We start from the raw sequence: 26,843 nt of genomic DNA on the forward strand, positions 1-26,843 counted from the left end.
TGAGCCACTGCTTAAGGTATACAGCCTTCATGGGCGTGTCCTGTGCAACGTTTGTGTGTATGTTGAATTTATTGAACATATATATATATATATATATATATATATATTTCAATTGAACAACTGAGTTTAACAGCAAAGCTCAGCTCAATAGTAAAATCTCTCCAATTGAACGAGTATTATATAGTCGTTTCCAACGATCAACAAAATGCTACCTTGTATTTTTATTTGTGAGTGTTTTTCATTGTTTTTTTTTTTTTTTTTTTTGCTGGCATAAAACGCATGGAAGCGGAAATGATGGATTCGCTGGCACTGTAGCACTGCAGCGCTGCCTTCCTTGCTGACTCTACACATTTTAATTAAGCAGCGCCCGGTTCTAGTGACTGCAATCACTCCCCCCACACCCGGCCCCCCACTCGCTGCCCAGTTTCGGTTAGCCGTGCCGCAAACGCAACTCATTTGAATAACTTTAGGCATAATTTGTAAGCGACTTGACTCGACTTGGGCCCCGAGAGCATTTGGCTTTGAAAATGAAGTTGCAAATGTAACGCGTTATTAACGTTCATATTACAGTTGGCTTTTGTCTTTGTTTCGGGCCGAGAGAGTCGGTGCTGCCGCTGCTGCCGCTGCTGCTCTCTAGCATTTAATGACTGCCACTAAATGGGCTTCATTATATCGTTTGTCTGTTTGTTTGTTCGTTTCAAATTGAAATTTAGTCATAAAAAAATGGAAATAATAAAAATAGAGTCAGCTCCAACAGATTTAACGCTACTTTTTGGCCCCCCGAATAACAAAAGCTGAAAATATGTGGGGCAATTTGAGCAGACATGCCTAGGTCTGAGTGTCTGCATACTTTTATACGCACTGTAATTAATTAACGTTTCGCTTTACATGCCCACATGAGCATAACTGTTATTCCTTTCCTTCTTTTTTATTGAATATTAGCTCGCGTCACACCCAAGTGTGGGCGAGGGCGAGGACGAAGGGGGAGGGGGAGTAAGGAGGGGGCCTTACTCATTAAGTGCGTTGTCAACTCGTTGCCTGCCCAAACGCCATTAGAGACATTTTGATGACAGTTTTTGCTGTTTCGAATTCAATTCCGTTGGCTGCTTTAAGAGCCTTACGTGATTTGCTGCTGTTTATACGGCGCAGCAGGACTATCACACGTGTCCGGCCGCTGCCCGCTGCTGTCCGGCTGGCATGCCAAACATTTTGTTTTTGAGCTTTCAAAGAAATTAAATTAAACGTTCTGCGTGTTATGCGCCGCCGCCGCGGGTGGCTAACCCAGCCACCCATCACCCGCCCAACCACTCGCCTGCGGCGCTCTCGTTTCATAAACAGTTCATTTGTTTTCATTTAATCGCAACTTTACTTTGCTTTTCTCTACAAATATATATCTATATGTTTATATATATTTACTTTTTTATAGTACTTTATTTTTTCTTTTGTTTTCTTTTGTCTGCTCTGCGTACGACTTTTTTAATTGCCGCACATTTGGCACTGGGCGTTGTTTGGTTTACAGTTTCAGTTTTCCTTTTTTTCTGTTTTGTGATTTTTTTTTTCTTTTTGGGGAGGGGGCGCTGCGTAACAAAGACCCCAAAGCCAAATTGCCGCCAATCAAAAAAGTAACACCCACTGTATAAAAATTGCATAAATTATTTGAAAGTCGCTGAAATTGTTTACAGTTATTTGTTTGACTTTCTGTTTTGGCTCTTCGTTTTTATTTTTTTTATTTTGTGAATTACTTTGTGTGCAACATTTAAATTTTTTTTTATTGAGTTGTAGATCGCGGATTGTTTGAGTTCTCAATTTCAGTAAAATTTTTGTATTGAAAGCATATATTTGATGCGTAATTAGTTTGACTCGTTGATTGTGAAGCTGTGGAGTTGTATATACTGGGGATAGACTGAAGATTATAGACTGTAGACTGTATAGATTATAGACTGTAGATGAACGGCTGACGAGCTATAACAGCTCTTTTCATAGAATTTTCTCTCTTGTTTGGCATTTTCTCAATATTCCAGACGCAGCTTTCACAATTCTCTGTTTTCTTGTGATTCGTTAGTTCTTTTGTTCATTAGTTTCTTTTAAGTTTTCATTTTTTTGTAGGTTTCATCTGTTATGAGTAGACTCTAGATAACTATTATGTGTTGGGCAGCTCGTAGGTTATTTTTGATATATAAGCTTGTCCTTTTCTTTTGCTTTATATTCTAAATAAACAAGCACTGCAAATATTGCTAATAATTTGTAGTTTTATGATAGTTATATTGAAAAAGCGAAGATGAATGTGGCTTTACATTACTTTATACATATCTAAATATATTTTCTTTCTCTATATATACTAATAACTCATTGCGGATATAGCAAGTAGTCATCAATTGTGTTATTATACTAAATTGGAATGGCTTGGATTCATAATTAATAAAAACTTTTGATAATGCCAAAATATGCTCTTAAAATGTATACCTGCAACTTTCTTATACAGTGGATACGATCATAAGACGGAAGACGCTATAAGTGTGCTCATATAAGTTTGCCTGGGGACCAGAATTTTCGTCTTAATAACCGTTGGGAATAACCGTACTTTATAAATGGGGTCGATATAGCCGGATTCTACTGTACTATATAGGTTGGTATATTTACCCAATTCTTCTATATATGTATATCCTCATTCCAGAGTCTGAATCCCTTCACATCTTATGACTCTGCCATAAACCTGAAGTTTCTCAGCCTTTATCAACTTACTTCAAATATAAGGCACCTCATCTAAGCATTCAGTTTAGTCTAGAATCACAATCTCTACTTAATTTCATTCAAATTTCTCACTCGAAACTCTTTTGTCTGCAATTCTTTGCCCTATCAACAGCTTTGGCTATTGCGGCGCACAGTAGCCCCAGTTGAGTGCGGAAAACTTTATGCATTTATTGGCTGTGATAAATCCGAATAGAGGTCGACTATATATACGTATATATGTATATCTATATGCTGGCCATATTAAGCCATAAAGTGTGGCTTTTGTGGCATTGTGAGTGGTTGTTCTTGCTCTGGCTGTTCTTTTTTTTTTTTGTTTTTTTGTGTGTTTTTTTTTCTTTCTTTCCTTATGTTTTGTTGCTTTTGTTCTAGCACAATTCCAATGAAGTTCGCTGTGGCTGTGGCTGTGGCTGCTGCTGCTGCTGCTGCTCCAAACCACTCGCCAGTTAATAAATCAAATGTGTTAATGATGTTTTTACCCAGTGTGCCCACTTTTGACAACAAAGGCAACACAAGAGCCAACAACAGCAACGACAACGATGGCGACAACTACTGAAGGCTTCGCCTGAAGTAGACGTATCCGTAATATGAGTTCCACTCTGGGCTGGCAGCGAGTATATGCTATATGGATGCTATATGGCATACACGGCGCACGCGCACAGCTTCTCATGCACGCCCTCTCTTTCTCTCTTACTCACACACATACTCCCTCACACAGTTTCTCTCTCTCTCTCTCTCTGTCTCTGTCCTTTGTTTTAGTAGAATTTCTGCTCAGATCTAGAGGATCCTTTCGCGCTCTCTCGCTCTCTTTCGCTGTGTGTGTTTTCCTTTCTTTTCTTTTCTTATTTTATTTTATTTTTATATGCCCATTAAATATTTCTTTGGGTTCTTTGTTGTTATTGTTTTGATTTCAATTTGCCTGACGCCGGGCTGCTGCTGCTGCCGTCTGGCTGCTCTGATGTCGCTTTGACAGTTTTTCACATTTTATTTATTTTCATTTTCATTTTCGTTTTCCACACAACACGTAGCAGGTTGGGCCAGATTCTCGCTTAGCCTATGATTTAGTAGCATGTTATAACTGTTTCTCTTGTGGTCCACACACAGAGCCACAGCCAGAGCCAGAGACTGAGCCACATCCACATGGGCACAATCATCCGCAGCATTGCGTTGTAATTTCTTGGAAATTTGTGCACACTTTGGTATTTCGTTTTCGTGTGCTCTTCTTTGGGTTTTTGGTTAAGGTTGTTGCTGCTGTTGTTGCTGTTGTTGTTGTCTTTTTTTTACGGCCACGGGTGACATTGTCTGGCCATGGGCCTGAACCCGAAAACGTAGCCCAAGTGAGCGTAGCATCTGAACCTGTTTTTAGGGCCTGATTTGGCATTAAGGTCTTCGGCTATATGGATGTCCGAGTTTAAAGGTCTAACTAACTGTGGTCGCTGCTTGATTTGACATTTGGCGTCAGTGGCCATAATTGTCTAGAATTTATGTCTTGTACCTTTTCAGAGACAACAGAAATTCCCTTTAATTTGTTGGTCGCATGTGGGCAGGCCCAATGCGAAGGGTCAACTGCAGTTTTAATTAGTTGCCGTTGTTGTTGTTGTTTGTTGTTGTTGTTGCTGTTGTTTGTTGATATTAATAAACATTTATACTAGTTAAAGGTTACTTAGATATACATATAAATATATATATAGAGAGAGACAAAGTTTGACAGTTACAGCAATAGACAGACAGAGCAAGATAGAAATAGAGAGAGAGAGATAGAGAGAGAGAGAGAGATAGACGTTTTACTGGTGAACAAGACAAAAGACACATGTGGATGTGTGAGTAAATAGTTTGTTGTTTGTTGAATTTGATATATTATTATTTTTTATTTTTTGCTTTTAATGAAAATGAATTAACAACAAAATGAAAATCATAAAAAGTTAAACAATTTATAGATATATATATATATAGATTTATATACAAAGGCAAAGTAAAATGCAAGCTTAAGTAAAAAGTATGAATTATTTACACAGAGAGTGTGTGAGAGAGAGAGAGAGGGGGGAGAGCAAGAGAAGGGCTCGATACGACTGGGAGTTCGTGGCTGGCTGGCTGGGTAACGCCTGTGGCCATGCCACGCATGCCTCAAATAAGCAGCAAGCGCCTCATTTTAAGGCCACAGCTGTCAGGGCGCTGGACAAAGGAACAATGGACGCGCGCACAAGAAGCTCATCCCTGCTGTTAAGCTGCGCCAGCAGATCTGGACTGGACTGGATCGGACTGACTGGACGGGAGGACTGGAGCGCGGGAGCGACGCATGGGCAACGGCTGATTGAGTGAAGGCTGCGCATTGCATAGAGGCCCCGTCCATGGACACTCGCCCATACCCATATCAATTACTTAAAGCTCATTCACAACATTTTTTATTTTCACCTGACAAAAGCCCAAATGGCATCCAATCAATTTGGCCAGGCGCTGGCCAAGCATAAATCCTTGCCTCTGCATGGACATGTCTGGCTAAATGTCTTGGCCTGGAACTGAGTCTTCGGGAATGCGACTTGGTTGGCCCATTGATTTCTCAAAGTGATAGAGAGAGGGAGAGACGGAGGCTGGGGGAAAAGGGAGCACAGAGAGAAGCAACCAACACATGTTCTTGCGCCCCGAAAAGAGAAAAAACAAAACAAAACAAAAAACTTATCGCTAGCGATGCGATAAACGATAAATAAATACAAAAAGAGACAGTGGAGCGTGGATTGGGTCGAGGATCGTTGGCTAACGAACGCGCCCGCAGCCAAAGTGAACGACAACAACAACGGCAATAATGTTGCAGGCAACGTTTTTGGTTAGTTAAACAGCAACAACAACAACAACAACTACAACGAAGAAACTGTCGCCTGGCCAGCGAGCAAATGAAATAATATGAAGCGCAGGCAAAACATTTTGTCAGCGCGCAGCTTCCTACATTGCATACAAGCAGAAGATATGGCGACAGCAGCAGCAGCAACAGTTGCAGCTACAGATACAAAGCTGGAGATATACAACAACAACAACAACAGGCACAACAATGAGCACTGGGCTACTTAGTTCGTTCACATGCCAACGTTTTGAGCTTCCTCATTTGCGTTGAGTGTTGAATTAACATAGCTCTGTTAGTTAACAGTGCACTGTTAGCTTAGACAGCTGTGGTTCTTGCTGCTACTGCTGCTGCTGCTGCTTGGAGGGGTTGCAACTGCAACTGCCGCAAACGACCCTCAACCCGCAACCTCTCACGCATTGTCGAGCGGCTATAAAGTTGTCGTTGTTGTTGTTGTTGTTGCTGTTGCTGGCAGCGACATGCGAAACCGGCTGAGACGGCGACTGTGAAGCAGGTGCAGCAGCAACTAACTTCCGCAGCGAATGCCAGAGCGTAAGTGTGTGTATGTGCGTGTGTGTGTGTGTAGCAGCAGCAGCAACATGAAGTAATTAACAACTACAAGAACAAAACTACAACAAGCTGATGACGCAGCGCAGCCCAGCTAAAGCGTTGACAATAGCATTGAAGTTTTTCGTTTCTCGTTTTTTTTGCAACTGCTGCCAGTTAAGCTGACTGCTACAGCTGCTGCTTCGTCTTCTTCTTCTTCTGCTTGTGCATCGTTTTCATGGTGGCGTATACGCAATGCTGTGTGAGAGAGGGCGTGGGGGAAATCTGAATTTGCCTGAATGCATACAGGAAACATGACCAAGTGGCGGGAATGTGGCCAGAGCCATGAAGCATTGTGCACAGAAGGAGCTGGAGAGGGAGGCAGCTAGATAGATAGATGGATAGAGAGAGAGAGAGAGAGAGAGAGAGAGAGAGAGAGCGAGCGAGCTCATGTCAAGTGCCACTGAAAATGTTGAAGAGTTGGTGCCAGAGCAGAGTGCAGTTAAGTGAAGAGCTTCCCACGTATGTGCGAGCGTGTGAAACGAAAGGAAAACCAAAAGCCAAAAGAAACAACAACAACAACAACAAAAAGAAGAAGAAACAAAACTTAAGCTAAAATCAAAATACTAAAAACTAAAACTAGAAACTAGAAGAGTAATCGATAAGTGTTTGCGCACAACACAGATCTAATTAATTGTTAATTAAGCAAATCGTTTATCGATCACAAAATTCAATCGAACAAATTAACAAAATCGATTATTCACCCACACCAAATATCTTTTGTCTTGCTTACCCGCACTTGTCCTTGGCTTTGTGCGCACGGGCTTCACATCGAGTCCGATGTTCAGGCTGCCAGAGCTGCCTGCACCACCGCCGCCGCCGCCGCCGCCACCACCGCCGCCGCTGGAGCTGCTGTGACCGCCGCTGCTCATGGCACTGCCCATGCCGCTGGCCATGCCAATGGCACCGCCAATGCCTACACTAGCACCACCAGCACCACCACCACCACCGCCAGCACCACCGCTGCCATGCAGGCCCGCCTGACTGTGATGGCTGTGACTGTGGTGATGGTGATGATGCGCCGCCGCCATGCTATGCCGCACAGCTGCCGCTGCCACGGAGGAACTTTGGAACATGTTGGCGGCGGCAACCGCCGCCTGATGCTGCGCCGCCGCATGGTGGTACGAGGCATAGCTGCTGTCGTAGCTGTTGGCATTGTTGGCCGCATAGTGCGCCTGGGCGGTGCCATCGAACAGGCCGTTCGACGTCGATGCGGACACTGAGGCGGAGGCGGTTGAGGAGGAGGCATTGCTGTTGCTATTTTGCTGCTGCTGCTGCTGTTGCTGCTGCTGCTGTTGCTGCTGCTGCTGCTGCTGCTGCTGCGACGTCGCTTGACTGCCGCTGCTGCTGCTGCTATTTGAGCTATTCGTATTGTTCGTACCTTCACGCTGCTTGGGCGCCGAGGATTGGGCCGGTCCGGCGCTGCCCGCGTGCGCCGCGGTCGGGCCGCCGTTCTGTATGGAGGGCTTGATGTCCAGCGCACAGCTGGCGTCCGTCAGTGAGGTAGAGCCCGTGGCCTGCTGGTGCATGAACGCGTTCATCACGGCCTGCAACGGTATCAAGGCAAACAGATTGAAGCGAACGGATCGCACGGATCGGCTGGGAAGGCAGGAATGCTTACCTGATACTCGGACTGGCCGGTTTGTACGGAGTCGGGCGTGGAGTCCTTTGGCGGTGTTGGTGGGAATGGAAACGAATGCTGGCCGGCCGACGTTGTCTGATGGCTCTGGCCCACCTGGCCCAGTTTGTGCTCCACCTGCGGCTCCTGCGGGCACGCAAATTGACTCATGCCCCAGGCGCTGGCGGGTGGAAACGATTTGTGCTCGCTGGTCAGCCAGGGACTGAGCGGTGTATGAAAGTGCGGCCGGCACACTTGGGGCGTGGCATGTGAGGAGGGCATGCGGGAAGCTAAAGGCAAAAGAAACAAAAGAGGGAGAGAGAGAAAGAGAGATAAGAATTTAATAAAACGAGCCAAAAAATCAAGTTAAATGCAGCATTAAATCAATTATGGCCAAAATTTATAACGAAGATTAACAGCCTAAGCTGTGATGGTAGTGGAGGGGGTGTGGCAGGAGGGGGGGGAAGGTATGAGTTCAACGTGTACAAGACGCAGACCAGAAGCGATAAAAAATTCATAATAAATGACGTTGTTCTCATTTTTCGAGGCGGAAAAGCTGCGTTATAATTTATGAAACACCAGCAACAGTTGCTGTTGCTGCTGCAACTGCTGCCGCTGCTGCTGTCCATGGCTTGGCAAGGCTTGCGGCCTTAGCGCACAACTTTGCATATGGCCAAAGACGTGGAGGGAGCTACGACTGCTGCTGCTGCTGCTGCTGCATTGTCATAAATTGTTTAATTTGTATCATAAACAATCGCGTTAAACTTTTGTCCCAAAGCTAAAAAGATCGATCAGAGCGGTGCGCGCAAATGCTTGCCGCTCTCCTGCTGCCCTCAGAGCGCGAAATCGCGCTAACCTCGCGGACCTCGCCGTGGCTTTGGCTAAAAGTGTAGCCTAAATGTCTGGCAGTGTATAATTTAGCGGACACCAAGTGAGATTTATGTGCGCCAATGCTGCCGTTTCCATAGTTGCAACGCATCGCTGCAACGTGCCACGCCAGCATATTGTATATATATGTATATGCAACATATCCTGCAATTGTTTGCAGCAGCAGCAGCAGCACCAGCAGGGGGAGTTTGCACTGCGCACTTATTCTTATTATTATCATTAATATTGACTCCGGCTGCAGCTACGAAACAGCGCGCTGTATTAGCTCTGGGGCTTGTTTGTATGCGAAATTATTTTTGATTATGCAGCAGCCGCAGTCGAAGCTGACGCCGACTCCAACTACAACTTCGACTTCGACTCGGACTTGGACTCGGACTACGACTTGGATTGCCATGTTTGGCGCGACTTGGCTTTGGCTCTGTCCAACAGTAGGTCATTCAGTTCAATGCACGCCAAGATGGATTAGTTTGAAGCTCAAGCCCTAATCTGACAGTTGAAGCCAGCCAGCGCAACAAGTCGCATTGCAGATGCCCTAACCTTTGGCAATTGAATTGAATTGAAGCTAAAATGAGTTAATTGTCTCATATTTTGTACAGTTTGGTGAAGATTTCTGTTATATAAATTATGCTCAAATACACTTGAAGAAATATTTAGGAAATTTGGGATGTTTTTGTTTGGCAAAATTCATTATTTAGCTTGTGGTCAAATTAATGAAACTAATTATAAATTCAAGCTCAAACTAAATTTTTGTAATGGAAAAGTTTGCATACTCATGTTTATGTTTATCTAAGCGAATTTGTTTTATCAAAAAAACATAAAGTATTAGAAAATATTAGGTAAAAAAGTTTAACTAAATATTTAAATATATTTCAGTTTTTTTTAAATTTTTATTTATTAGTCTTGATAATAGAATAACAAATTGTAAATTTAGAAATTATAATATAAAAATTTCTTTTCTTTTTAGAGTTTTGTGATTTTTTGGGTTTCACTTCAACAAAATCTTTATAATTTGAAACAATCCATATTTATAGTATGCAAAACTTTTGAAGAAGAAGAAGTTTGTCAGCTTAGCTAATCTTAGCAATACTCTGGCATCTAAAATCAACAGTTTTCGCTATATAATTCAGGGGTTTCTCTTTGTTTATAGCTGAGACTATCGATTTTTTTTATAAGAGTGAGCCAAATCGAGTGTGGACTCAGACTCTGAATTGAATAAGGGAAATTGTAATGCAAAAATCAATGTAATGCAAATATCTGCCTGAATCAAATCCATGCTCTTTCGCTCAGTGCATCAAGTTTTGTTTGCTTGTACTTTCCCAAGGGTATACGAAGCTCCTGCTGCTGCTGCTGTTGCTGCTGCTGCCGATCGATGGCTGTGCTGCGATAATATCCATTTGATTATCCTAATAACAGTGCTTTAGCGGGCATATTATATGTACGTGTGTCTGATTATAGAAATTATGCACAGCAGCAGCAATGCAGAGGCAGACGCATGCCCAGTCCCAGTCCCAGTCCCAGTCTCGGTCTCTGTCCAGTCTCAGTCCAGTCTGTTGTCGGCTGGGATAGTTCTCTTCATTTGGGGGTCCATTGCAATGCCTCAATTGTAGCGGCTCGTTACAAACCTGGCAGTCAGGCACTGGCCGGGGCACAAACTTCACACTTTGGCAGCAGAGACAATTGCAGCGACGTGCTCGGGCAACGAGAGCTGCAGCTGGCTGAGTGCACTGATAAACCAATATGAAGTCGTCATCGAGCCGGGCTAAGTGTATATAATTTCGGGTTGGCCAAATAAGCGCATTCGATATGCCAAATTATATGTGCGAGGGGCAAAACTTTAATTGCGGCCAATGAAAACTTTCAATTTGCGATGGTGTTAACGATAACAGAGCGCTGTTAAGGCTGCTGTTAAAGCGTGCATGAGTCACTGTTAGCTGTTGTTGTTGCTGCTGCTGATGTTGTTAAAGGCTGTTGGCATCTTTTTGTATAAAACAATTCGCTAATAAATCAAGCTGAGTACAGCAATTAAAGTTGCAAAAACATACACACATACAGCGACAATTCGGTTGTTGTTGTTGCTGTTGCTGTTGTTGTTGCTGTTGCTATTGTCATTGTCGGTATGCAAAGCTCGTGCTGGTGAAAAGCGGCGACGTCGTCGGCGTCGTGCCCTTGGCCGTCCCCCAAAGCCAAAAAGCCTGGCTGACACGTTCTACACAACAACAACAACAACAACAGCTACAGCAACAACTACAGCAGCAGCAGCAGCAACAGTAACTACAACAACAACAATAAACAAAGCGCTACAATAAAATCTGCCTTTAATTTTTTGTTGTTGTCGAAACAAAAAAAAAAAAAAAACATTTTGAAGTTTTTGGCTTGAGCTTGATTTCTTCAAACTGACAGATCAAAGCCACAAAGCCGACTCATGTGTGTGTGTGTCTGTGTGTGTGTGTGTGTGTTAGAGACACTCCATAAAGCGACGCTTGGACATGTGTGTGGCGTTTTAAAAGCGTTTGACAAGCGACTCAACTCGAACTCAACTCGAGCTGAAGTCAACTTAAAGCCAAATCTCAACTCAGCGCCTGTACGTCTAAGCCCTGTCTGCCAACTTGGCTAACTGAAAGAGCGTACCGAAAGCGCCTTTTAATTGCAGTCTCAAATGGTTGTTGTTGTTGCTGTTGGCCAGTCGACAACGTGAATGACATAATTAATTGTATGCACAGCCAGCGAAGCACTTAGCTCGACGTGTTTGACATTTGAAGATGACAATCCCTGACAGAGCGGACAGAGCGGACAGGAGATGCAGCAGCAGCGGCAGCGGCAGCGGCAGGTGATGGGCGATAGGCGAACCCATTGGCCATTCAATTAACCAAAATGCAACAAAAATGGAGAAACAGCAGCTGGCGATGGCGATGGCGATGGCTATGGCATTGGCAGCGCCTTATCACATCACATTTGAATGATCAGCAGCAGCGGCAACAAAAGAACTGAAACCTCAGCCTCAGTGACAACTCGATTCAATGCGCGAACATCTTGATAAGCGCGCTAGGGCTGCTATTAGAGCTGCAGAGCAAAATGTAACAGTTTCCACTCTTCTCATCTCTATTTGATTTTCTCCTCTTCTTTTTTGTCAGCAAAAAAGGATTGCCAGCTCTTTGGTAAATTAAATTCACACCAATGCGGATTAGGGGTGCGAAAGAGAGTTCGCCTTATCGCCGGCAGCAAATCAAATCGCCAAATGAATGCGAGCGAGCAAATGTAACGTATGTCAGTCAGTCAGGCAGTCCGACAGTCCGACAATCAGGCAGTCAGGCAGTCACTCTGACAGTCAGTTAGATCGGCTCAGTGAGGCGCGCTGCTTCAGCTGCTTCCGCCTGGCATTAAGCCACAATCAATCATACAATGAAAAAGGGCAGCCAGCGGCTGAGACAAGACGATCCACTGTCTTAGTGAATCCTGCAATGACCCCTCGCTGTTGCACGTTGTTGCTGTTGCACGTTGCTGCAGGCGCTCGCTTAATTTATAACCTGAGCGACCCTCGCCAGGACACGAATATACCGACTTTTCACCTGCCTCTCTTGTAGGCGCGTGGCTCCAAAATGCGGTCAAGTGTCTCTGCGAGCTGTGCTGCTTACACCTGCTCCAAATTTAAAATGCGGTAACGCAGCAGCAGCGGCAATAAACTATAACGGATTCCTGTTTTTCAGCCACCACCGTAGCAGTTAGCAGCTAGCAGGTAGGTCAGTTTGAGGCCGCAAAAGACACCTTGACTCGAGTTGAGCTGACGTTCAGCTGGGAGCTGCTCTCCAGCTCGGCGAGCTGTTTAGCATTTTGCGCTCTTGTTTGTTTTAATTATTTCTTTGCTTTTTTTGTTTCTTCATATTTTCATATTTTGCTAGCTTGGCGCATATTGCAGCTCAGCTGAGTTGCGTGCCAAGTGCTTGACTGACTACTTGACTGACTGCTTGACTGCTTGACTGCTTGACGGACTGACTGACAGGCTGGCGGCTGGTTTATTAAGCGCAAACTGCGCTGCCATTGCCATCTATATTATTAACACTTTATTTGCAGCTCTCCGTGTACAACGCCCCCTGCTCGAGCCTTCATTTCCGTCTTCTGCCGCTCCAGTTGCATGCCAGCTTATCATTAGTCATAAGTTGTCAATTGTATTTATGATAATGCGTTTAATAACTTAACCACGAATTCTCAGCCAGTCAGCCAACCAAGCTCCTGGCCACGCAATTATGCCACAGCATTCGCCCAGAGCTATTTCTTGACTGTGTTTTTATTTTGTAAAATTTGAATTATTTTTCTGGCATTTCATTTGTTATTAATTGCTTAATGCGAACTGTTGTTTCTTGTCAGCAAATATTATAAATAATATGCTAATGTTTAGCTCGACCAGTTGATATCAGTTGATCAATATAATGCATTCCGCTTTATGAAATGCTAATTAATAATGGATAATTGCGCTACACTTGGCTCTGAGTAATTAGTGTTATTCATAATACTAGTAAATACTGCTTCTTATTTAGTAGTATTAGTGATAGGTTAAGGGTTCAAATATCTCTATAGTGCATAAATGAGTAAATTACATTGAGTAAATTACTAAGAGTTTATTTCAGAGCAATTTCTAACATGTCGAGCGCGAGACTTGGAAAAATATTTTCAATTGAAAAAATCATTTGTGAAATTTTAAAAATGAAATAATTTTTGTGAAATTTATTTAGTTATTAAGTAAAGTTAAAAAAGTTTTTTTTTGGCATTTGAAATTTTAAAATTGAAAATTAAAAAATCAGCAATATCTTTTAAAATATTAAATTACATATGCTATCATGCAATCTGCTTTTAGTATAAATTTCTAAATCCATAACAAATCGTTATAAAATATAAACAAATATAAATATACATATATAAAAAAAAATTATAATAAGTTTTGAAATTAAAAAAAAAATGTTGCTTACTATTTTAAATTTCAAATTAAATAAAATACAATATGCTCATAAATTATTTTCAATGTCAATAATAATACATTTATATATATATATATATAAAATTAATTTAAAAATTAATTCAAGAAACACTAATTTTAATTTTGAATTTACGCAATGCAGTACTCGCATTTAATGAATTTAAAAAAATATTTTTTAATTTGCAATTATTTCACATATTTTAGCGCAATGCCAATAAATGTTGGCCAAATGTCTAAGCCAAAGCAGAAAAGGCATAAAGTCGCAAGTCTTTGAATGTTTGCAATTGTAGCAGATTAATTGGTCGAAGCGAATGTGACTAATCAAATATATTTTATCTACAAAATTTCTTACAAATTTTTGAAATATTCGCAGCTAGCAAATGCAAAGCTGGCTAAGAGATTTCTACATTAGAAATGCGTTTAGAGAGTTGCTGCTAATTTCTCAAGCATTTTTATTAATATTTTCTTTCTTTTTTCTTCCCATACCATTTTGTGGTTGTTGTTGTTGTTCTTGGTGTTGTTGTTGCTGACATCAATTGGAAACTGGAGCTGTGGTTAACAAGCATATTTAGCTTAACGTGTGAATTACGTGGCCTGACTAACTTTTGCATACGTGCAGCAATGTTGTCGCAAAACATGTTGACAAGACGACAGCAGCAGCAGCAGCAGCAGCGATAAATGTTGCCGCACTAAGTAAAAACTTGCAGCAAGGCGAGGCAGCCGCAGCAGCAGCAACAGCAGCAACCCAGCCAAGTTGAGGGTTTGAAATGCGCCATTTTTGTTGCCATTTGTTTGCCTTTGTTGTTGTTGCTGTTGTTGCCAGGCCACACCATTTTCTTGCAGCTTTTTGTGTGTGTTTCGGTTACGTTTTTTTTTTTATTTTTTATTTTTCTCTTTCATTTGTTATGGTGGGTGCTGCGGCTGGTAAAAAATGTTAATAATGCGGCTGCATTTGCTGCCAGCAGTTGGCGGCAGTTGCACGCGCACTCATTTTGTTGCTGCAGCTGCAGCTACAGCCAGCGGAGCCCGTTTGCTGATCCTTTTTGGCCGGCACGCAAGCATAATAAATTTATGCAAATGCTAGAGCGAAGTCTAGGCGAGTGATTGGGCTGCCAGTGTCAGTCAGTCAGGCTGAGCTCAGGCTGACAGTTTTTGCACTACCCATTCAAAGGCATTGCTAATGAGCACACAGTCAGAGTGAGAGAGAGCGAGAGGGAGAGAGACAGAGTGAAAGGATCTGTAGCTGCTGTCAGGCGCGCCTCAAATGCCTTTGGCGCACTTATGACAGTTCGAAGCGTCAGCAAAATCATTAAAATTGACAAGTTTTTATAAGACACAGCCAAATTTGGTCAGCCAAAAGCCAACAGCGGCCACAAACGCAACGTTTGAAGTGTTGTTGGGACAAGTTGTTGTTGTTGTTGCTGCTGCTGCTGCTGGACCACCAAGGCTGACTCGCTGGCTGGCTGGCTGCTTCACATGTCATAAATAAGAACGCGTTGACATTTATCACAACAAAGGGCTTGGAAGCTGCAGGCCAAAGGAAAAGAAACGAAGAAGAAGCAAACAAAAACAAAAACAAAAGCTGCGCTCCCCCAACTACAAAGAAAAACGTTGCATAAATTCATAAGCCTGAACTTGAGAAATTCAATTGATGCGACAACAGCAACAGCAACAGCAACAACGACGACGGCGACGGCGACGGCGACTGCAACTGTTGCTGCCAGGCAGCGTCCACTTTTCGCATATTAATAAAATATTTTATTAAACACACGCGCCGACCGCCGAAGGATGCTTAGCCAGGAGCGGCAGCAATATTATGCTAAACAGTTGCAGCCAAAAAAGGCTGCAAACGAAAATCGTGCCGGGTGGCTACGTGCAGCAGTCGCAGTCGCAGTCGCAGTCGCAGCAGCAGCAACAAATTTTTGGCGGCGTCTCTTGCGACACACTCGTATGACATATTTTTTCTGGCTTGCTTTTTTGGCCAAGAGAACAAACAGCGAACAACGCATTATTATTTGCCTTCGCCATGTATTTGTGTGTTTTGTTAGCTTTTATTGCTGCATTGTTCGAGCATTTATGCTAAGCAGGCGGACGAACGGACGAACGGACGAACAGACAGACGGACAGACAGACAGCTATAAGACATCGTTGTCGAACTATGCAAACTGGTTTCAGTTCAAAGCTCTCAAATTTCTTCACAAATTTTCGCTGCTCATCGAATGCTAATGAGCCGGAGGGGGCGTCATTTGTTAGCCAAATACATGGTTTAGGCATTACACACCTGATCCGCTTGACCAGGTGGTCTCGCGGCTGTTCTCGCCGTCTGCTCAGCCCAGCTCTGCTCTGCTCTGTTGTGCTGTGCTGTGCTGTGCTGTGCTTTCTTTCCATCGCCACTTCTTGGTAAGATTGTTCTATTTTGATAGGTGAGCAGCGCTTCTTGGAAGCGAAGCCATTAAACATTTACTACTATTAAACATTTACTATTGGCCATTAAGCATTAGACATTAGCGATTAGCTGCCAAGCGCGTACAATGACTTCTCTCGCCCGTCTGATTAATATGCCATTCTCTCTCTCTCTATCTCGCTATCCCTCTTTCTATCTCTTGGCTCTCGGCTAAGATCAGTTAAGGCCATGTCGCAGCGCGAACTGCCAAAGTCATTTGTAAACTTGACACTGCCAAATGCAACAGACAAAAGCGGCTAACTGGCAAATGGGCAAACAGGCAAAACGGCTGCACAAATGTATTAGCAACAGTTTATCACAAACTGCTGCTGCTGCTGCTGCTGCAACTGCTTGTTGCTGTCGCTGTTGCCGTTGCAATTGCATTGACAGCGGGGGCGACAACGCCAGCAGCAGCAGCAGCAGCAGCAGCAACCATCGCAGCAAGCATCGCAGCAGCCAACAATGCGCTAATATTCAATATTGTAATTGCAGTCACAAATCGTGCTCAACTGCTGCAGACGGCCTGGCAACATGTTGCTGCTGCCGTTGCTGCTGCCGTCTGTTGTCGCAGTGTGCTGCATGAAATTAATGAATGCTGCCGCTTTGCGCTTTTGTATGTTTCAGTGTCGGCATATATTGACCGCTCGCTGTGTTAGACAAATCACAGCGACAACCATGTTGCCCATGCTGCTGGCGTGCATGGCAGCAACAGCAACAGCAACAGCAACTGCAGCAGCAACATGCGTAAGCTTTGTTTGCCTCTTGTCATTATAAATTGCTGGCGAGCAGCATTTTGATTTTACAAATTAATAATGAACAGCAGCAACAGCAGCAACAGCAGCAGCACAAGCAACAGCAACAGCAGCTCACAGTAGCAACATTATTGATGATGCACAAGAGGCACTCACACACACGCACACTGAGTCAGCTTTAGCTGTGTTGTTCCAGGAATCTGCGGCTGACAAATGACAAGCGAGCGGGCAAAAGGATGCCAGGCTAGCTCAAAGACTTCCGGCCTAGTTCATCAGAAGCATTGGCAAAAAGCTCTCTGAAGAATGCCGCGGCCGCCATCTTGGCGAGCCAAGATTGATGCCAGCAACGAGCAACGGGCAACGAGCAACGAGCAGCCGGCAACGAGCAACTAGCAACAGGCAACAGGCGACATTGATAGTGATTGAAGGACAGCTGTTCACACTAGCCACACTAGCCGCAGAGCCAGCGGGCAAAACGAAATGTCAAATTAGAATGCGAAACGTGTTGGCAATGGGAATGTGCAACGTTGCTGTTGCAGCTGGACAATGGAGCTTGTGGCGGCACCTTTGGCTCAGCGGCATGCAAAGTAGCCAGCAGCAGTCAGCCAGCTAGTCAGCTAGCCAGTGAGGCGGCGGCGGTTGCTGCTGCTGCTGCAGTGCAAATTAATTGAAGCATCGCAGCAATGTCAACGACAGCAACATCACGTGTTGCATGTTGCATTCGGCGTAGGCAGTTCAAGCTGAAGTTGAAGTCGAAAACGAAGTCGCATTCGAAGCTGTTGAGTGCCGTTGGCATTGGGGGCCAGTGTGGCAGGCACATTCTTATAATTATGTCATTTAATTAAGCAAAGACAGTTTGCCGTTGCTACGACTAATTAAAACATCGCGCCAGCAACAGCAGCAGCAGCAACTGCAGCAGCAGCAGCAACAGTCGTGGCAGCAACATGTGCAATATGAATGACCGTCCACTGTCGAATGCAATAAACAATATGCACAGAGAGATAAAGATAGAGAGTGAGTGAGAGAGAGGGAGAGAGACAATAGCAACACAAGCACAACAAACAGTTTGCCGCTGCATCATACGATGTAAAGAATGCTTCCAGGAATTTGGGTCATAATTAATGTGGCATGATTTCAAGACATTTTAATCAAAGCGAATTGAGAGGGCAACTACACAAGCAACAGCAGCAACAGCAGCAGCAACAGCAGCAATAGCAGCGGCAATAAGCTTCAAGGTTTGTAATACCTTTGAAAAGTGTCACAGATACACACACACACAGACATAAGGCAGTTGAGCGCATTTAAAGTCACATCAATCATACGCAGCGGTGGCCCAGCTGTTCAATTGCAATACCATAACTCATTTTTATAGGCCGCCGCCACGCTCCCAGTGCTCAGTTCGCTGAAAACTTGCGCACCGGGATTAAGATTTGCGGCCGAGATTCCAACCATGCCCAGGCTCAACTTCACGTCGCAGTCACTAAATTACAACAACTATTACAAACACACACACGTGCACAGAGCGAGAGAGTGAGAGAGAGAGAGAGAGAGAGCGAGAGAGCGAGAGGGCGACAGGCCGTGCCCGAGTGTCTGGCGTGCTGGCTTTGCTGTTGGTTGGCCTGCAGCCTGTTGGCCACGTCTATTGGTATATGGCTTTTGTGCTTTTGTGTGTTGGCCGTGTTGTAATTTCTTGGAAATTTCTGTTTTATGCGCGCACAACTTGGGCCAGCGCGAAATTTATGAGTCTCTGGCTGGCCAAGTGCAACACCTGGTAGCAGCCAGGAAGCCTAACCTAGCCTTCACTAGCCAACCCCCACCCCAACCCCAATCCCTAAGGCTCGCCGCAAATTGCACTGGCAGTGCTTCGACTTCGACTTCAGCTTCGGCTGCGTGCTCTGTGCCTGAGCTTTAAATGGACTTTGATATTCCTGGGCTGAATGGGCCCGCATTTATTTGATATCCCTTTTGTGACTTTGCCACTGTGCGTGACATTTGCGTTAAGTGCGTCAAGAGTTGTGTGGGAATATTTGCAACTTCAAAAACAACAGACAAACAGACAGTTAGACAGACGGCCGGACGGACGGAGAGACAGCTGAACTGCCAAAGTTTTCATTTGTCTGATTTTGTCAGCGCGATAAGCAACAACGTTGCAACAACAAATGAAAATCCACGACGAAAATATTGTCAAAAAGTCGAACTGTTGCTTGCCTCGTCTAACACGTGCTCAATTTGCTCATGGCATATGCTAATGGGCGCGTGTGCGAGTGCAATGGCACTACGCACGCCAGAGTACCGTTAGCTAGCTGAATGAGTGTGCGTGTGTGTGTGCCTATGATTTGTAGCTGTTTGCATGTGTGCTTATGTTTATGTGCGTGTGTGCCTGTGTGTGTGTGTGTGTGTGTGTGTGTGTGTGTGTGTGCTTGGCAAAGCCTTCACATGCTTAAATTGCATTTGTTTGCTGTCTCTGGCTAATTAAAAGTGCATTTATATGCATATATGACTGCACTCGCACAGGAGCTCGACTATGCCAATTGCGCTCAGAACGAAGCTGTAATACGCTTGACATGTGCCGTGATATATGCACATATGAATGAATGAATGCACGAATGAATGAATATATTTGTACATGCATGCAGCATATATGAACTTTATATGTATGTAAATATGAGTTGCAAATTCTAAAACAAAAGTTGTTTAAATAAAATTTTCCTTATTAGTAAAATCTGAGCGTATAACTATGTCAGTTTCAAGCCCAATTGTATTTACATTAAATACTATTAATATTTAACAACTTATGTGAGCAACAAATATTCATTCAACAATATTCATTTTAACTTTCTACTTCAAATGCCCATAAAACATGAAATATTAACTGAAATCAAAAAGTGCAACTGATAAATTGTTGATATATATGTAAATTAATACGTATGTTCATATAAATATAGCTGCAGCTGTTTTCATGAAAATATCAATGTGATTCACTACTACATTTCAACAACTTAAACATAATGTAGTATATATAATACATATATAGAAGCATATGTAAATAGCTATGTTTATGCAATTAGTAGTGCCACAGAGCTCTAAATCTAATGAAGCCTCAGCTCAGCCTTAGCCTTGGCTTTTAGTTAACCATTGCCATTTCCTATATACATGTATATAAATTTCCTATATTTCAAAATGCACTACACAAAGTGTGATACCTAATTAAACAATAAATTTAAAAAAAAAAAAAAAAAAAAAAAAAAAAAACACTTATTTGATGTCAGCATTGACATGAAATAATTTGAGCACAAATATTTTTCAATTAATTTACTTGAGATGCATTTATATATATATGAGTGTTATGTACATACGTATATATGTATCAAAACAGAAATTTATTGGCAAATCTCGCATATACACATATTACATGATATATATATACAGACATGTATAGATACATACATATGTAGATACATGTTCGCAGTCAAACTTAATGGCAAATTCATGTGACCCGCTTGAGCTGATGAAGCTTTGGCAACAAAACTAAGAGTTTGCTGTGGCCATATTGTTGACGCGCTGTATCTACACATGTTCAAATACATATCTGTATTTTATTTTTCATCGAAAAGGCTACCCAGAAATAAGAAATGAGCAACAATAAATACGCGGCCAGAGTCAAAACAATACAAAAAAAAAAAAAAAAAAAAAAAAAAAAAAAACAAAACAGAAAAAAAGAAAAAAGTTATTGCCAAATTTTCGGCATGTTTGCTTTTGAAATTTAAATTTCACAGGCTTGTTGCTATTGTTGTTGTCGGTTTTTATGGCTTGTATCATAAAAATCTCAATGTGTGACTGTGCGAGTGTGTGAGCTGACTATATGTATGTATGTGTGTGTGTGTGTGTTGTGTAAGTGAGCACGTCAAAATACATTAAACTGCATAAGCAAAGCGCGCAGCAGGCGTGAGTATGACTGTGTGTGTGTACCTACATATATACGCCCCCTTTATGCGCTGGTATTTGTGCTCATCCAACTAGCGCACTCTCATAATGCCAACTAAATTGAGTTACTCTGCTCAATTCGGCCTGTGACAACTCCAGCCAAGCCCAGCCCCAATGTGACACATGCAGACTAATGAATTTTAAAATCAACGCTCGCCACAGGTGCCCCCAGCAAGAACCAGCAGCAGCCACCGCAGCAGCAGCAACCGCAGCAGCAGCAGCAAGAGTAGCAGCATCATCTCAAGCCGACAGACTGTCTGGCTGTCTGTCAAAATGGCAGACAAAAGAGCGCGATTTGAATGCGCGTTTTGAGTGCATGAATGAATTACAGCAGCCGGATCAGATCAGGCTGGATCGCAGATGCTGATGCTGTGGTTGCTGCTGCTGCTGCTGCTGCTGCCATGAAATCGAATCAATAAAGTGCGCAACATGAATTAAACATAAATGCAAACTGATGGAGGGGAACAGGTGGGGGCGGCTGCGGGGCGCTGCTGAGGCTATCCCAAAAAAGAGCTGATTGATCACTTGCAGGCAACACCCGCCGCTTGGAGCTGTCTCCAGTCCCCAGTCTCCAGTGAGCGCTCGCGTTCCACATTCCGTGCCACCGGCAAACAAAACAAACAAAACAAACGCGAATCAGAGAGGAAAATAAAAAATTTTAAATTAAAATTTTCGCACACTTGAGGAGCAGGAAATAAATTCAACGGCAGCCGCATCGATGCATGTCACGTCCGTCCGTCCATTCGTCCGTCTGTCTGTCTGTCGGATTTTACGTGGAACTGTCAAAAATGCAGGCAAAAGCTGCGCTCAGCTGAAAGCAACAATAACAATGCGCATGCCTTTGGCAGCAGCAACTGCAACTGCAATGCTAAGTGCCAAGTGAAAATGGATTTTATTCATTCCTTTTTTTTTTCATTTTTGGGAGTCAACTGTCAAAAGTGACAGCAACAGCAGCAACAACAACAGCAGCAGCAGCAGCAGCAGCAGCAGCAGCAGCCGTGTTGCCGCTGTGGCACCCACTTTTTCAAATTGAAAACTAACTTAGCGGAACCTTAAAAAAAAAAAAAAAAAAAAAAAAAAAAAACACCAAAATTGTTGCCCTCAAAAACGGGGGCAATTGTTGTTGTTGTAGGCGTGTGAATCAAGAAATTGTTGTCGTCTGCTGCTGCTGCTGTGCTGCTGCTGCTGCTGCTGCTGCTGCTGCTTCTGCTGCTGCCATAACACTAATGAGCATAGATAATTTGTTTCTATTTCTTCTTCTGTCTACAAATTGCGCGCAATTAGAAAACATGGAGCTGGGCCAGCTGGGAAAAGTTAAGTGAGCCAAGTCAGGGCTAGGCTGAGACTGAGGCTGAAGCTGGGGCTGAGGCTGGTTATGGGCCAACAATTGTCAGGCTGTAAGTGAGCTGTTTACAGTTATGGTGGAAACCGTTAAAGCTGACGCCACAAATCGCATTCATTTCATGTTGGTTTGTTGTTGGCCAGCAAACAGTAAACCAATGCGCGACCAAAGCACAGCTAAGGGATGCAAACAGAACTCAATAGCTGTCGCTGTCGCTGTCGCTATTGCCCCACCCCTGCCGCACCGCTGGCAGCCAACAGGAAACGACATACAAAAAAAAAAAAAAGCAGTAAAGAGAAGGCGCGAAGCAATCGATTTGTGGGCTGAGCCACACATGAAGCCGGCCCCCGACCCAGCCCTGGCCCGGAATCACCCCCCGCACGGCGCGATTCATTAAAAACGCATTAGAAATGACATTAGGACAAATGTAGCCTCGGTGCGCCACTAAAATTACTTAAACAATAAATAAAGCATAAAGCACAAATCGTGTTTCGTTTTTTGTTTTTGTTTTTTTTTTTTTTTTGTTGGTTGAACTTACTGTGCTGATGATAGCTGGGATAGTAGCGTCGATGATGTCCATTGCTTTCGAGCGCATAGAAGGCGCTCATGTCGCTCGTATCCAGTCCGAGGCCGGCGCCAGCGCCGCCCGCACCGCCGCCCAGGGCAGCGCCCACGCTGCTGCCGGCCGAGGAGGCGCCGCTGGACAGGCTGTGATGGCTGTGGGCCAGGCTGCTGCCGGTGCTGCCCAGGCCGTTTGTATGCGGCGAACCGCCGCCACCGCCACCACCGCCGCCCCCACCGCCACCGCCGCCGCCGCCTAAGCGCGGACTGTCATACCAGCTGCGAGCGGCAGCCTCCGCTGTTGAGGTCATATCCATTTCGAGTATAATTTTGAATGTTTTTTCAATAGATCGTGGGCGCGCAAAATTCTACAGAGAAACTCTATCTCTGTGCTGCTCTCTCTCTCTCTCTCTCTCTCTCACTCCTTCACTCCTTCTATCGTTTGATTAATTTGCCTTTTGAATAAGCTTCGACGCTTTTCAACACATGTTTATGCGCGCCTTTTGCAGCACTGCCTTAGCTGTAAATGATTTGATTTTTAGTTGAAAAGAAGAACTTCTTTGTCTTTTGGTCTGCGATTTGAACGGTAGCGCTTGGGCGCCTTATCAACTTCACACCTCAATATATATCTACACACCTGCCTATTATTGCTTATCAGACGAAAAAAAAAAAAAAAAAAAAAAAACAACTTTATATATTTGTTTCCAATTTCTCTCTCTATATGTGTAGTACGCGTACAGTTGGCACTTAGCTCTGGCCCAGTTGATTTACAATTGTGCGGTAGCCTAAGCTATTATAATATTACTTGTATAAATGTGTATGTGTGTGTGCTATATGGTACAGCGATTAGAGTTTTCAGTTTTACCATATGCGTAGCCAAAGTGTGGGAAAAGGGGGCTTCAATTGCATGCCATGATGGATGCCTGACAAAGGCTTCTATAGACAGGCACAAATTTTTTGCAGCACTTCTCCCTGGGGTTCTAATAGACATGTCGAAGGCGGCCCAAGCCGTTTGCCTTTGCCTTTCAGGCCATTGTCTGGCATTGTTTGCTGTGCGCGCTGTTTACAGTGCAGCCTCTCTAATAGACTCAAAACAATGTCAAATCATGTCGATTGTGTTGCCTCGCCATGCTGCGGCTGGTATGCAGCTCAGGCAAAATAGGTGCCTGGAAATGTTTATTTGTGTGAAAGAAATCAATTTGGCCATAAGCTAATCTAGATATTTAACTGATGATATAGAGATAGTATATACAATTTAGTATAAATATTTTATACAATTAATATATATAGTATGTTTAGTTTATATATTATAAACTTGTATATATCTTGAGATTTCCAAGAGATATCTCAAGTCAAGGCAAATACCAGCTATGCGAGCTATTTAAATAGCAGTAACATATTAATCGATTTGCACATAAACATACACAAATACTTATATATGTATATACTTTCAATATAAAATATCCAATGTCTTTAACGATCTAACTGTTTTGCATTGTGCTATAGCCCCATATACATATCGCTTCATATATATTCATAGCTTTAACTATTTTTATATCTTTCAATTATCATATAAGTATTATTTAAGTATTTTCTCCAGCAGCGATTGTAAATAAAAGTTACCATAAATTTTATAACACCTCGACAGATAAGCGTTGCTATAAATGTAAATATATATATATATTGTATATATATAAATATACAAGACATTCTCTAAATTGATTTGTCATGCATATTCAAAGTTTTTGACACACAGTAAACAATAGATAAGAGTCATAAAACTCTATCAGACAATTTCAGATATTTTTAGAGTTGTCTGCAAATGTTTTGCTTTTTCTTTTTCCACTGTAGCTGTAAGAATAGAACCTAGTTTACTGAGCTGCATACCTAGCTCAAGTCTGACTCTGACTCTGACTCTGACTGCGTCTGTGTGGCGCTACAGCAGTATCCTGCCGGTGCGACAACTTGTTGTGTGGGCGTTTGACGCCGACGGCAACGCGGCTTGCGGGTAAAGGTGTGCTGCGCTGCCTTCACCTGGCCGGGTGCAATTAGTGCTAAACATGCGGTTTATATCCTACGCTCGACTAGGCTCAATTAGACGTTAGTTCTGCATTTTAAGCAGCAGCAGCAACTATGATCAATGCTCAGCTATCTCTACAGCGACGTTTGCTTAGACAGGTAGCAGCAGCAGCAGCAGCAGTAGAAGAAGACGGCAGAATATTGAAAACGGAATGTGTATTATTTTTGAAGTATTCTCTTATCAGACATTCCATGTATGCCCCATAGTATCTATCTGTTGGTTGTATCTCTTGATGTATGTGCATTCAGTTCTTGCCAGATTTTTATCAATAATTTTGTGTGTGTGTTTGGTTTTTTTTTTCGACTTACTTTTTTCTGTTTGTATTGACTGTTGCTGTTGTTGGTGTGGTTGCTGTTGCTGTTGTTTGTTTTGGTTTCAACCAAAAAATTATTAATAATAAAAAAAGGCAGCAGCAGTCGTTGTTGCTGTTGTTGCTATTGCTGTTGTCTCAAGACCTGTCCAGGTTGCTGTTGTTGGCTCTCAGATGCGTATCGCACGATTGACAATTGCGCTACAAACAACCAGCCAAACGATGATAAGGCAACATAACTTTCGACTATGAACACTGCGCACCGTATGTATATACATATATGTACTTATAAATATATATGTATTTATATATATTTTTTTTCGATTTTGATTTCGATTCTTTAAAGTTTGACTAGGCCACGAAATTCAGTCAATTTATCAGAGCCAGTGATAGCTGCACTCATTCGTTGTGATTGTTGTTGTTTCTGATTTTGGGGAAAACACTTTTCATTAAAATGTTGGAATTGATAGCAATAAACTGATAAGCAAACTGTCAAATATTTTGTACCCCAGCCCAATTATTGACCATGAGTAAGACTGCCTCTGCGTGTTTCGTTATTTTCTGTCATATTATTTCATATTCCTCAAGTTTCTATTCTCATATTTCGCCTACTGCTGATAAGCCGCTACGTTCAAATCGCATCGGCATCGATTGCCCTTTGGGTTTTCATTTGTTTTCAACACTTTTCTTTGCATTATTCGCTTCATACGAATTTGCATAATTTTCTTACATTTTTGCACACATTTGTTAGTCACACATTTGTTTTGTTTATGTTTTCTTGTTTGTTTTTTTATTTTTTAATTAATTTATTTTGTTTGATTTGGAAATCACTTGGAGATTTTTGCGCGCTTTTGCCGACGCGATTTTTGCAGCTTGGCTTTGCGTTGTCGTTGCCGCTGTTTATTGATATTGTGGGGAATTGTTGTTGTCGTTGTCGAGCAGTTGTTCGAGTAGTTGCTGTTATTGCTGTTGCAAACGCGACGCTAACGTATACGTAATACGTAGCGTGTGAGCACACGAAAAACGAAACGAAACGAATCGGAGCGAACGGGCGAACGAGGCACGAGCAAACACTTCAACGGCCGCAGACCAACTGAACCCACGAGCGCAAAACAGGAAAGCCAGCGGCAGAGACACGCGCTGCGTTTGTGTGCGCTGGTGTTGGTGTGTGTGCGTTTGCGTGCGCGTGGATGTGTTTGTGTGTGCGCTCGTGTGTATGCGTGTGTGTGAGTGTGTGCACGAAACTCGTCTGACGAGGGCCGGGCTTTGGCATTTGGCACATACAAGATGGTCGCGGCTACAAGCGGCCAGGCCGTGCGTCAAAGCGAGATGGCAATACTATCAATGGCAATATGCTTGTCACTGTTTGGCCTGCATGCGGGGCGTGTTTTTTGTTTGTTATGCACGCGGGCAGGTAAACCGGTTTGTGTTTCGTTTCGCTTGGCTGTTGTTGTTGTGTGTGTGTGGTTGTTGTTGCAATTGCATGTTTGTTTGCTTGTAGGGTTTGTCGTCGTCGACGTTGTCGTTGTCGTTGTTATTGTTGTCGCTGCTGCTGCTGCTGCGACTCGTCATGCTCGAGTGCATCGTTCAATAATCTCTCTGTGGCACGCCTCTCTGCGCTCTGCGCTCTGCACTTGGCACGGTGCTTCAACGTCGACTCGCTCATGCGCCAGGTGAGGCTTCGGCTCTAGCTCTGGCTCCGGCTCCGG

The 26,843-nt window shown here is 43.3% G+C and overlaps 1 protein-coding gene across 4 annotated transcripts in view; it reads right to left on the bottom strand.

Annotated features, from left to right (window-relative positions):
• Positions 1-26,240, bottom strand: part of LOC6572912 (GATA-binding factor C) — a 42,338-nt gene extending 16,098 nt beyond the window's left edge. Inside the window, exons 1-4 of one of the 4 annotated variants that reach the window (XM_044007300.1) lie at positions 25,865-26,240; positions 22,722-23,264; positions 7,809-8,095; positions 6,921-7,734 (exon numbers count right to left, since the gene is read on the bottom strand). In XM_044007300.1, the coding sequence (XP_043863235.1) occupies positions 6,921-7,734; positions 7,809-8,095; positions 22,722-23,061 (1,441 nt within the window). In that variant the 5' untranslated portion in view covers positions 23,062-23,264; positions 25,865-26,240. Of the gene's footprint in view, positions 1-6,920; positions 7,738-7,808; positions 8,096-22,721; positions 23,265-25,864 lie in introns of all 4 variants that reach the window. The other 3 variants (XM_044007299.1, XM_044007302.1, XM_044007301.1) reach the window with 3 other exon arrangements.
• Between the last annotated feature and the right edge of the window lie 603 nt (positions 26,241-26,843).

This window comes from Drosophila mojavensis, unplaced genomic scaffold, assembly GCF_018153725.1.
Source record: "Drosophila mojavensis isolate 15081-1352.22 unplaced genomic scaffold, ASM1815372v1 contig_16, whole genome shotgun sequence".
In the NCBI taxonomy this organism is placed as follows: Eukaryota; Metazoa; Arthropoda; class Insecta; order Diptera; family Drosophilidae; genus Drosophila; species Drosophila mojavensis.